General features: G+C 46.3%; 1 protein-coding gene across 1 annotated transcript in view; it reads left to right on the forward strand.

The window, feature by feature from the left end:
• MYBPC3 (myosin binding protein C3) overlaps positions 1–13,038 on the forward strand; it is a 278,233-nt gene that overhangs the window by 200,079 nt on the left and 65,116 nt on the right. The window contains exons 23-25 of the mRNA XM_069623114.1: positions 9,323–9,482; positions 11,506–11,610; positions 12,106–12,294. Of these exons, the coding sequence (XP_069479215.1) occupies positions 9,323–9,482; positions 11,506–11,610; positions 12,106–12,294 (454 nt within the window). The remainder of the gene's footprint in view (positions 1–9,322; positions 9,483–11,505; positions 11,611–12,105; positions 12,295–13,038) is intronic.

Consider the following 13,038-nt stretch of genomic DNA (forward strand, 5'->3'; position numbering starts at 1 on the left):
GGTCTATCGTTTCTTGTTGGTCCCCTCTTTGCCATGACGGAATCTGTAGGTTAGCTTTAGGACGGTGCCAGTGAAGATTGTGCATGTCCCTGGTTGCCATTAGCTCATCAAGGAGCTTCCCCCTTTTCCTCACGAGGGACTTCCTGTCTTGAAGCTTCAGGTGGTGGCCAATCCCTTCGCACATTGCGTTGAAATCGCCATATATAATTGTGCTGTGGTCCAAGTTTTTTCCGTCCGCCTAAGCCAACAGGTTCTGGAGCACAGTGGTGAATTCGTCATTCGTTGTTGTCTCGGGATTCCAATAGGCATTTATTAAGAGGATTGAACCCTCTTTAGGTGCACAGGAATCACCGGACGTAAGCTTCCTTTTTAAGATTGATGCCTTTATCCAGTGAGGCGACGGGAGAATTTCGAGCACGTCGATGCCTGATCCGGCTCTAACCGTAGTTATGAGCCCAGCCGATGGTCGTCCTGCTACTCCTTTCTTGGCGGCTGTGAAGATTATTTCATATCCATCTAATTGAGGTTTAATAGTCAGCCATGTCTCCTGTAAGCAGAGAATGTCGAAATTGCCCAGGTTGACGTCAGTTAGTTTGGTTAGATGCACAAAACCCAGCGTGTTCCAGCATCCTAGTTTTAACAACTTGGTTAGGGGTGTTTTTTCTCTGCTGAGCTTTTTCCAATTTGGCAGATGTTGGATTGGCTCATTTATCAATCGTGGCTAGTTTTTACGATGAGTTTTCCTGTCTGTCTTAAATCAAGACAAAGGCTCTGTGTTTTTAGCCCCTATTCCTCGTTGGTTACTCGATGCTGGATCATTTCATAGTGGGCGTAAAGGCCTTTCAGTTCGAACTGATAGCCGTTCCGGACTTCCTTCTTTGTGAAGTCGTTTTCCCAATGTTTTTTTTTCCGCCTGATCAAAGCTATGTGGTCTGCACTTGTCCGTAGTTCGGTCATTGTAAGATGGGCAGACATGGCCCACCCTACTGATGTAATGGAAACGAGTGCCCCCTGTCATAGGCATTATGTTTTTAGGGTTTTTTGTTTCCACTTCAGCTCCTCTCGGTGCGTCCGCTTGTTTGTTCGAGCGTGTAATTTCCGATAATTTGTATCCCAACAACAGGAGACTGTCTGTTTCCTTCAATAATTGAAATTCAATAATTTTGGAATTGAGGTGAATGTAAGAGTAATTGTTTCTTCCTGACGTACTCGGTTCCACCATCCAGAGGTCCTTGTTTCGAATGTATCTCAAACTTGGTATTTGGCTTACGAGTTTGAGGATGTTGGTTCTATTCAAGGTAACTCCACCCAACTTTGAGTTGATATTTTTCAGTCTTAAGATGCAATCACTTACAATTTGCTTAGGTTCCATTTTTAGATCCCTTTCAGTTTCCGGTCTTCTAATGCTTTTAGTAGTAACGCTCTCCCGTGGCTTCTGTTGTAGATGTAGAGCTAGGTTCTTGGCGCCTGTTTCCTTGTTTGACTTTGCAGTTTTCGAGTCGACTTTCGACTCGTGCTTCCGAAGATGAGCAGGCTCAGGCGAAAATCTGCGTCTACTCCAGATATTGGCACTTACTCTGCGTGCTGGCTCAGATTTTTTTTGGCTTGCTGTGGTCAACCTTGGTTTTAGTATACCGGCAGACCAAATTTTTAGAGTTTTGTCCGAAGACAACAGTGATGGTATAGACATATTGTGGATTTGAACTTTGGTGGTTCCATGGAGGGAGTTACTGCAGCCACATCGGCTACTTTTCTCTTAGGAGTTTTCCTCGAGTTATTTTCAGTCTCGTCAATTGTGAGCGTACTCCAGTCCGACTGGTCGTCCAAGATGAGCACTGGTTGGGTTGTCTTTCCCAGACTGTTGAGTGTTGCAGTAGATTGATTCTACTGCCAAGAGACCACCTCCTGGAGCTTGGACGGTGGGACACCCTTTCTGGCTTCTGCCTTAGTCCTTCTCCTCAGGACTTGCAAACTTGATGTCACAGCTGGCGTGTTATGATCTTTCTTGGAGTTGAAATGGACAATCGACTTTTGCTTATTGAATATGCCGTAGGTAAAAACCTTGGGGTTTTGGTCAGGACCTTTATTAGTCCTCCTCAAACTTTCTGTTGACTTTGTGTAAGAGAAGGGGTTGGGCACTTGTTTTTCAGCTCCTGCCGTGACCTCACTCAGGCTATCAGCCTGTTTGGACTCCTCTTCTTCTTCTATTATTGCAATTATGTCATCTAGGGGTTCTGCCGGGTGCTCAGATTCTAGGGCAACAAAACTCCTGTCTGGTTGGACTGCCGTTCTAAGTGGCTCAACATTAGCCGGAGGCAGTGCTTCCAAATTTGTTTTAGATTGTTGTGTCCATCTATTGCCGTCTTCTCCGCCCGCTTCATGTGTCACTCGAGGGTAGTGTGGAGGTCTAGAATCGGCCAGCCTAAGCGATCGATCTATCCTGGCTGCCAAGGAGCCCTCGGTCACAACAATGTAGCCTTCCAGATAGTTTAATTTAGACTGCATCAAGGCCAAGATCGACGTCTGATCGCATAGAGTGTCATTGATGCTCTCATACAGCTTACTGAAAGGTGCCAGTGCTATCGTTACTGTGGACATGATTTTCATTAGATCTACTTTTGGGGAGAGTCTTGCATTGAGGGATGTTGTATTTCACTCAATCTGCGCATAGGAATGGGGGTGTGTGTCAGCACAGTGGTTTGTGTTTGTCCTTTATCATTGCTCTGCACAGGACTTTTTCGCTTAGACCCAGTTGACATTGCGAGATTTCTTATCTTCGACGGTGAGACTAATGTCTCCCTTTGGGCTTCTAATTTCCACCATTCGTAGCCCTGAAACTGGGGAATGTTGGTTAGAGAGTTTCCCAGCAGGGCAGTGAGTTTGTTGTTGATTTTGCCACCGTGCTTCGACGTTGGCACTTTCAATTTCCAGTTTTGTGGGAGATACGGCGACATCATCGGACCCTTCGGTTTGACGTTGGACAGTTCCTGCTGTTGTTGCTGATTTGTTGGTAGAATGCCATCTGAGTACCGGTGTGCTAACGGCCAACATCTTGGGAATATTAAGTTCTAAGGCCGGAAGGCCAATGTTGGCTTCCCCTGTGGAGGCTTTTGGGGATGTGACAGGTGTCTCTAGTTGCGAGAAACTTGCTAAAATGTCACTGTCCGAAAGCTCATGCTGTACATTTAGCTGAGTCTCCATATTCTTCTTAAAGAAATTGTTCATAGCTGCCACTGTGAGGGGTTTAGTTAGGCCGTTCTTCGGGCCCATTTTTTTACTTAAGGGGAGCTTTGGTCTTAAGGCCAGTCTTCTTCTCGTCTTACTGAGATTGTATCAATGGGTTTTAGTAGGCATAAAAGATGGCAGTTTATGCTGACCCTCGATTTGAAGTCCTCGTTTTTCTTTTTTTTTGTTGTTGTGATTTCCACTGGGGGCTCGGTGACTTTGTGCGTTCCTAGCGCCGTGTGCTCAGTCAGTTTGCGGGAGTCGAACATATTTGAAGTACCTGGCTCTAAAGAGGGGTCTGCTCCCTCTTGGAGCTTACAGGGATCAAGGTCATCCGCTTCTGTGCAAGGGCTGAGGCTGTTCGGCTTGAATGTGTCTCCGATGTTTCCAGTATTTCCAGTGTTGATATGTTTTTTTTTTAAAACAGACTGAGGTAACCCGGGCATCTATCGGGCTCGTCAGGTCGTCCCACACGGGCGGGTTGTGCACTTCAATGGTGCATGTCATTTCAGTTGCAACGTAGACTGAGTTTATCATTTGGTCTTTTCCACCTTCAACGAAGTTCGTGGCTTGGTGCGTGGGGCCCTGGGGATTGACAGCCATCAGGGCACCCAAGTCAGTGTGAGTCACATTTAATTGTTTAAAAAGCGTCTTGTCTTCGATGCTGTGCGCTTCGTCCAATGTTAGTTTTTTCTGGGGGAGGCGAATGGGCCAAGTGCCCAGCCTCCAGGAGGGACGCGCGGACGTGGGCTGAGACTGGGGCCCAGCCAGGCTGGCAGGGACCAATGACGAGGCCTCAGCTTGAAACTGATTCATTTGTTCTTCCGACATCATACCAGGTGTAGAAGGAGAGGTATCGTCGGAAAGAGCCATGTCGCAGGTCAACGAGTTGAACGTCAGCCTTGCCGTCTTCTTTAGAAAGTCCGGAGAATGATCAGGCAGTCCCGAGGGAGTTGTTCGCTTCGGGGCCCACTTGAGAACTGATGATTTCTCACCCCGCCTCTTCTGGTTAGATTTACTGACTTGCGGTTCCTTCAGCGGCCAGAGAACGCGACAGGGAATCCCGCCTCAAACCGTGCAGTCGGGCAGGTGAGGCGGAGGGATGGGGGAGGGAGGGAAGGGCTGGGAAAAGGACAGGAATGAGAGGGGGAGAAGAGGGGGAAGAAGAAGAGGGGAGCGCAGGAAGGCAGGGAGGAATTTCTGCATCCGCATCATAAAGGAGAAGGGAAAGGGAAGGTGCTGTACCTGCACGGGCTCCGGAGACGCTGGTTAGCTGGATCTTTACCTCTGGCGGCGTGTTGGTCTGATCCTCCATAACGGCGTATACGATGTAACCAGGTAGTGGCTCGGGCACAGTCCTCCACAGCCTGCCACGGTCTGCCAAAGTCTGCAGTCACTCAGCAGCTCACTCCGCGGCCGCTTCGCGGCTAGAGTGAGTATTTAATGTCTCTGGTGAAGCTGGGAAAGCAATGGAAGCTGTAGAAGGACTGTGGGCCTGCCAAAGTCTGCAGTCACTCAGCAGCTCACCCCACGGCCGCTCCACGGCTGGAGTGAGTATTTAAAGTCTCTGGTGAAGCTGGGAAAGCAATGGAAGCTGTAGAAAGACTCTGGGCCTGCCAAAGTCTGCAGTCACTCAGCAGCTCACTCCGCGGCCGCTCCGCGGCAGGAGTGAGTATTTAAAGTCTCTGGTGAAGCTGGGAAAGCAATGGAAGCTGTAGAAAAACTCTGGTCTGCCAAAGTCTGCAGTAACTCAGCAGCTCACTCTGCGGCCGCTCCGCGGCTGGAGTGAGTATTTAAAGTCTCTGGGAAAGCAATGGAAGCTGTAGGGAAGCTGTTGAAAGACTTTGGGCCTGCCAAAGTCTGCAGTCACTCAGCAGCTCACTCCGCGGCCGCTCTGCAGCTGGAGTGAGTATTTAAAGTCTCTGGTGAATCTGGGAAAGCAATGGAAGCTGTAGAAAGACTCTGGGTCTTCCAAAGTCTGCAGTCACTCAGCAGCTCACTCTGCGGCCACTCTGCGGCTGGAGTGAGTATTTAAAGTCTCTGGTGAAGCTGGGAAAGCAATGGAAGCTGTAAAAAGACTCTGGGTCTGCCAAAGTCTGCAGTCACTCAGCAGCTCACTCTGCGGCCACTCTGCGGCTGGAGTGAGTATTTAAAGTCTCTGGTGAAGCTGGGAAAGCAATGGAAGCTGTAAAAAGACTCTGGGTCTGCCAAAGTCTGCAGTCACTCAGCAGCTCACTCTGCGGCCACTCTGCGGCTGGAGTGAGTATTTAAAGTCTCTGGTGAAGCTGGGAAAGCAATGGAAGCTGTAGAAAGACTCTGGGTCTGCCAAAGTCTGTAGTCACTCAGCAGCGCACTCCGCTAATGAGTAAGCTAATTATGCCAGGCATTATGCTCACAATTGTGACAATACTCATTTGTTTATTATACTGTAGCAGGTACACTTGTTATTCAGGAGCAGCTCAAAGGCCAATAAGACCATCAGTCACTGCTCTTTTTGAATATATAGCCGGGTCCAAAACAACAGTTAACTGTCATCGCCTTAACAAGTAGTTGTTTTTTGTCAAATTAGCAATAGATGCAATTACTTAAGAAGGCAATTTTACCTGTTTTTCGCCTTTAGACATGATAATTGTCAATTTCACACTACTGTCCCCCATACTCGATTGAATTCCATTTGTTCGGGCGCGCAGCAGCTTATTACTGCAATAAATCGCTTACCGTTTTACAGCGTTCATCCAGGCACCAAGTTGATTTTCAATCAAAATACTCAGCACGCAAATTGTAGAGAGCCTGCTCCACAGTCCCCCGGTGGACCACGGCAGGCCACACCACTGCCTCACTCCCGCTCCATGCTATCACACTGGGATGCTCTTTTGAGTGCAAGTGATTGCAACTCTGCCTCCAAGGTGCAAGGGACAAAAGACTCCCAAAAGTGAATAGCTGCTCCAAATTCACAGAGACCATGGTAGACCACCCTCACTGCCGCACTCTCGCCCTGCACTGCATCAAGCAGTAAGTACATTACAAATTTGGTCGAAGTGAAGATAGGACTTTTGGACAAGATGGAGGAGGATGAAAAATAAGGCATCATTCTTGTTGACTACTTTTCTAAATGGAAAGAACTGCATCGTGTCAACAGCATCACCACAGCCACCACGATTGGCATACTGGAAGAGATCTTTCAAAGAGAATACTACCGACGTGAACTGGTTAATGACAGGGTGGTCCAGCTGATCTCCATAGCAATGGCAGTATTTAAACGAGAGGGGTGTCAAGCACAACAGGATACCCTCGTTTCACCAAATGCCTTGGGGAAAATGGCCTGGGGTGAGGTGCACGTTGCTTAGTTAAAGAGAGCCTACAGCTTGCTGCTGCATCCAGTTTGGAAGTTAAAGACACTGCTGTTAGAACTTTGGTGGACCCTGAGCGTGACAACTGGAGTCACCGGATTCGAAATGATGAGAAGGAGGAAAGCTCGATCTTAGCCATTCCCAGCACCAATGCTTAGCGTTACAAAGCCACAAAATATGTAGCAGTTAGACATTTGACATTAAGTAAAACAACACCAAGATAATGTGAAACACATGTTACAAATCCAGACCATTTTCCTGTGGGGACAGCTTCTGTTGTTTTTTGACAAATCCAGCCATGCCACCAAGGCAGGTATTGGTGGCAGAGTGAGGATCAGAATACCACCTAAAGACAAGGTCACTCTTTCCAAACACAAACTTCAAAAGGTGCTGAGAACAGGCTAGAGTAGTGTGGGCATGGAGTAATGGAAGATGGACTCAGGAAGGACTTGGAAAGAGTAGCGCTTTACAAGAAATCTGGAAACCTGAAAAATCACAGAGATATTTGCCCATGCACAATGGCCCACTGGGGCACACTGCAACTGCAACACCTGAAACTGTCAGCCCAGTGACCACTATGAAAGGAGCCTCAGAAGAAGAGAGCTTTAATTCCCCAAAAGCAATGGCCCACTGGAGCACATTGCAACTGCAACATCTGACAGCCCTGTCCATTGACTACTACGAACACAGTTATAGAAGAAGAGAGCTTTAGTTTCCCATAAACAATGGCTCACTGGAGCACACTGCAATTGTAATACCTGCCACCCCCAGCCCATTGACTACTATGAAAGGAGCCTCAGAAGAAGAGTGCTTTAATTCCCCATAAACAATGGCTCACTGGAGCACACTGCAACATCAGACAGCCCCCGCCCATTGACTACTATGAAAAGAGTTACAGAAGAAGAGTGATTTAATTTCCCATAAACAATGGCTCACTGGAGCACAATGCAACATCAGACAGCGCCCGCCCATTGACTACTACGAAAAGAGTTACAGAAGAAGAGTGATTTAATTCCCCATGAACAATGACTCACTGGAGCACACTGCAATTGTAATACCTGCCACCCCCAGCCCATTGACTACTATGAAAGGAGCCTCAGAAGAAGAGTGCTTTAATTCCCCATAAACAATGGCTCACTGGAGCACACTGCAACATCAGACAGCCCCCGCGCATTGACGACTATGAAAAGAGTTACAGAAGAAGAGTGATTTAATTTCCCATAAACAATGGCTCACTGGAGCACACTGCAACATCAGACAGCCCCCGCCCATTGACTACTACGAAAAGAGTTACAGAAGAAGAGTGATTTAATTCCCCATGAACAATGACTCACTGGAGCACACTGCAATTGCAATACCTGACACCCCCAGCCCATTGACTACCATGAAAGGAGCCTCAGAAGAAGAGAGCTTTAATTCCCCATAAACAATGGCCCACTGGAGCACACTGCAACATCAGACAGCCCCTGCCCATTGACTACTACGAAAAGGGTTACAGAAGAAGAGTGCTTTAATTCCCCATGAACAATGGCTCACTGGCGCACATTACAAAATCAGACAGCACCTGTCCATTGGTTACTATGAAAGGAGTTACAGAAGAAGAGAGATTTAACTCCCCATGAACAATTGCTCACCGAAGCAAATTCCAACATCAGGCAGCCCCAGCACATTGACTACTAGGAACAAATTACAGAAAAAGATAGCTTGCTTGAATTATGTAGCAAAGGCAGAAACATTCATGAAGGCTGATCAGACCTGAACACACACATTGTGGAAGCAAAACGATGGCCTGAGTCTCCCATCAGATCACAAATGCCAAGGCAAGAGAAGAAAATACACAACGAACATATGGACTATGATCTGTACTAGGTGTGTCACTTCTGTGTCAAAAAAGCGAGATACGTGGCATCAGGTCTGTTTTCTTGTCCGTTTCCCCACTCCCGGTGTGTCCCTCCTGGTGTGTCCTTCCCAACTGGGCCCGCGAGTAAAGAAAAGGTATGAAAACTTCAGTTGGTGGAAAAGAGTTCATTGCTCCAAAGCAAACTATACATAATACAATAGTAGAAGGCCTCCTTCTGAACAGACTGTGTTTGGTGGATTTACTGAAATGCTGCTATGTCTAGAAGACATGTCCGGCCCTTCTGAGCAGTTGTGGGTGGGGTAAGAGTAGGCGGGAAGTGTGAATCATAAACATAACATGTGAGTGCCATTAAAGACATTGTTACATTTGTGAAAATAAAACTTGCTGCAGTCAGTCTAAGTGTGTATTTTAAAGGTTACTACCCCTAAGAACTTTATTAATCTGACTTTCCATGTTAGTTTAGATGTCAGGCGAACCTCCTAAAGTCTTCTCACAAGTGAGATTTGTTTTTCAGTGGGAAGTAGTGAGGGCAGGGACTATGAGACAACAATGCAGAAGAAGAAGGATCCTGGATGGTACTATGCGCGAATACACCCCCAGGGGCCACTCTATATACTCTTCCTTTGCGCCGCACAGGAAGGAGATCTTTGGTTTGATTCTACTATGCACATTGACTTGATCCTCTCCCTGTCTCTCCCTTATACCTATTCTCTGTCTTGCTCCAATCTCTGCATCATGTGCTGAGAGGCACAAGGTGCTGATTTTCTTCCTGCAACTCGCACTGGTGGCAGAGCGTGCTGATTCACCCCTATGTTCAGCAATGGGGGTATATTGGGCCAATCACACTTGCTGGCTGTACCCTGACTTGTTGTTTTGACATGTCCAGGTGATTTCGGAAACAGAAGGCAGAGTTCGTGTGGAGGCCTACAAAGACCACTGCGTCTTCACCATTGAGGGAGCGGAGAAACAGGATGAAGGTGTATACAATGTGGTGGTGAAGAACCCGGCAGGGGAGGATAAAGCCGACATCACTGTCAAGGTCATTGGTGAGTGAAAGTTGTCAAAAGTGGTGCAGGCTTAAGATCACAAAGAGGTATCTCTTTCAACTATCAGTCCTGGTGCTGATTCTCTAATACACTTCCAAAGCTATGTGTGTGCACATGCCGAACGCGTCAAGCAGTGAGGAATTCCTCATTCCTTATTATTTGGTATTGGAAGCCACACTGAAAAAATAATCTAATTTGTGGTCAAAGGACCTCATCACGAGTCTGCCGGTCTGGAAACAAGGCTGTGGGTGGCAATGTACCGGCACCCTTTCCGGAACAGCAGGCTACAACTCTGCCTGCCAGAGCAGATACGCCCGGCAGGTCTGACCTGCCAGGTGCATCGGCCCCGGTAGGCAGGGTTGCCATGGAAGCACCAGCACTGCTGACAACGGTACAGGTGCTTCTGTGCACCCATTCCCGTGGAGTTCTGTTGGACTCCACGGGAATGGGGCACAACATTTTCTGCCGCCTGATTTCCTGGGCCGCCGGGACTTGTAATGTCCCAGTGGCACTGAGATCTCAGGCGGAGTAAACAGTGTTATGGGATTGGCAGCAACCTGCTGGTGGCACTGGTGGGTTACCGACAACCTCGGAATGAGGCCCAATATCCCTGAATATTGCTAGAAATCAATACAGTAGTGACGCAAGCCACATTAAAGCAAGAGCTTTTAATTAATGATTTCAGAAAGCCCTTCATAGCAAAACGTGTCAGCTTGGTGTTTGCACAGAACAGAAGTGTATTAGCGAACAGGCTTTGATAAGCAAAAAGGATACCATTTTTTGGGTGCACTAATATACAGGAATTATTTTGTGATGATTGCATAGCTATAAGTATACTTTATGTCCAATAAAAATAAATGGATTCTCTCCTTCACATAAAGAAATCTCACTGTGAAATATTATTTGTTCAACGTGAATGTAATCATTGTCATTTCACTGACAAAATTCAAGGTATTGGCATGGCCAAAAAAGTAAAGTTTATCGCAACTTTTAACTATTTTCAGGGTATCAAAGAGTATCCCCTTCTTGACCAGGCACACAGCCTGATCACCAATTATCCAATGTAATGATCAAAAGTAAAGAAATCCAGTTTAAGGGCAGAAATGGATCAGAAAAGAAATGCCACTGTCGTTCTGGTTGTTTTTGTTCTCCATTAGTTGGAGTTGGGTTAAGGTTCATTGTTGCTTGGAGATGATTCAAGGTTCACTCTTGGTTGGAGATGAGTTAAGGTTCATTCTTGGTTGGAGATGGGTTAAGGTTCATTCTTGGTTGGAGATGAGTCAAGGTTCATTCTTGGCTGGAGATGAGTCAAGGTTCATTCTTGGTTAGAGATGAGTCAAAGTTTGATCTTGTTTGGAAATGGGGTAAGGTCCAGTCTTGGTTGGAGATGGGTAGGGTTAATTCTTGGTTGGGGATGAGTCAAGGTCCATTCTTGGTTGGAGATAAATCAAGGTTCATTCTTGGCTGGAGATGTGTCAAGGTTCATTCTTGGTTGGAGATTAGTCAAAGTTTGATCTTGTTTGGAAATGGGGTAAGGTCCAGTCTTGGTTGGAGATGGGTAGGGTTAATTCTTGGTTGGGGATGAGTCAAGGTCCATTCTTGGTTGGAGATGAGTTAAGGTTCATTCTTGGTTGGAGATGGGTTAAGGTTAATTCTTGTTTGGAGATGAGTCAAGTTTCATTCTTGGTTGGAGATCAGTCAAGGTCCACTCTTGTTCGGAAATGGGGTAAGGCCCAGTCTTGGTTGGAGAAGGGTAAGGTTAATTATTGGTTGGAGATGAGTTAAGACTCATTCTTGATTGGAGATGAGTCAAAGTTCATTCTTGGTTGGAGATGAGTTAAGGTTAATTCTTGGTTGGAGATGAGTCAAAGTCCACTCTTGGTTGGAGATGGGTTAAGGTCCAGTTTTGGTTGGAGATGGGTTAAGGCAGTCTTGTTTGCAGTTGGACTGAAGGTGAGTCCTGGTTGCAGATGAACTGAAACACTGAAGTACATTTTTATATTTTTTTTTCTTTTCATTCCAGATGTCCCAGATGCTCCCGAGGCACCTAAGATCTCGAACATTCTAGAAGATTCCTGCACAGTACAGTGGGAACCCCCCAAGTATGATGGAGGCCAAGGAATTCTAGGTAGGAGCATGTGCGGTTCTTTCCACAACAGTCAAACTTATGGATTCAACTCCCTTGCCCCTAACACTGCACTCAGTCCAGATTCCCTAAGACAGCAATGCATCTTTCCCTTGCTGTCTCCATGGGGTTCACTGAGGCCTATATGAGGCTACATCTGACCTAGGCCTATCAATCTTTGAAGAACGCTGCCCTGATTTCCGAATGGAATTAAATGGCTCTGAGTTGTGTTAATTTAATTTGATTCAGTGTCATATTCTTGTCTTTGCTAATGTTTTACACTTTTGTCAACATCTCCTTAAGCGTCCATCCCTCTTATTTTGTGTTTTTCTCTATTATAAATTCAGCATCTCGAAAGAGGGAAACATCTTCTCAATGCCCCACCACATCTCTCCAAACTCTTTTCTCACAGGGTGGAGACCATGGGCGCGCTATAACATGTGGTCACATCTTTTATCTCTGTGAACCCCTGTGAAACCCATGTCCTTCTCCCATCAGGGTACGTACTGGAACGCAAGAAGAAGAAGAGTTACCGATGGATGCGGCTGAACTTTGACCTCTTGAAGGAGCTCTCCTTTGATGCCAAGCGGATGATCGAGGGCGTGCCCTATGAGATGCGCGTGTATGCAGTGAACGCCATTGGCATGTCCCGTCCCAGTGAGCCTTCACAACCATTCGTGCCTATAGGTAGGTTGTGTCAAAGGCTGGCTTCTGTCAGTCGCCATTCATTACAATTCCTTGCAACTAATCCCTCACCAATTATCGACTTTCTGCTCCCTGTATCTATCTCCCTGGCTTCATGTCCCTGCTTCGGCACATTTCTATGTCACATCATCCATTTCATATCTGCAGCTCAACAATTTCCTTTCTCCATCCCTTCTAAAATTCATTCTCTTGCCTTTCCTTCTAAATTGGTTTAGCCTCAAAATAGCTACTTCAAACATTCTACACATTTAGAACTGTGTCCTCAAAATATAGTTTTGAAAACTATTTAAATGCATTTATGTGTTCCTAAAACAAAATGAAATCATTTAAAAGATTTGAAGCTGGGCAAGTTATTTGAAGCTATAATGTCAGGATAGTCTTTAAATGTATGGCTTTTGATTCTAACTGCTCAAGCTGGAAAGGAATGGTCTTCAAATGGATAACTTGGATTTTTCAGTACGTTTCTGGATTCGCCCTCAAATGACCATCTTGGAAAATTTGTCAGAGTTAGGTATTTTCCCCCTAAGAAGAGCACAAATAAAATGTAGTAGTTGCTGCTCTGTGTCGAGGGTCTCACATCCGGCATGCCGACTCGAATGTATCCTTCAGAGGGCAAAGGTCATCCTCAGGTTCACACCTTGCACAAAATGCTTCCTCCACAGATCTGACAGGAAAGTCGAACCTGTTGTGAGGCCTCCCCTCACTTGTAGAACTGGGGAATCGGAC

This window comes from Ambystoma mexicanum, chromosome 11 (genome assembly GCF_040938575.1).
Source record: "Ambystoma mexicanum isolate Mex_15411 chromosome 11, UKY_AmexF1_1, whole genome shotgun sequence".
In the NCBI taxonomy this organism is placed as follows: domain Eukaryota; kingdom Metazoa; phylum Chordata; class Amphibia; order Caudata; family Ambystomatidae; genus Ambystoma; species Ambystoma mexicanum.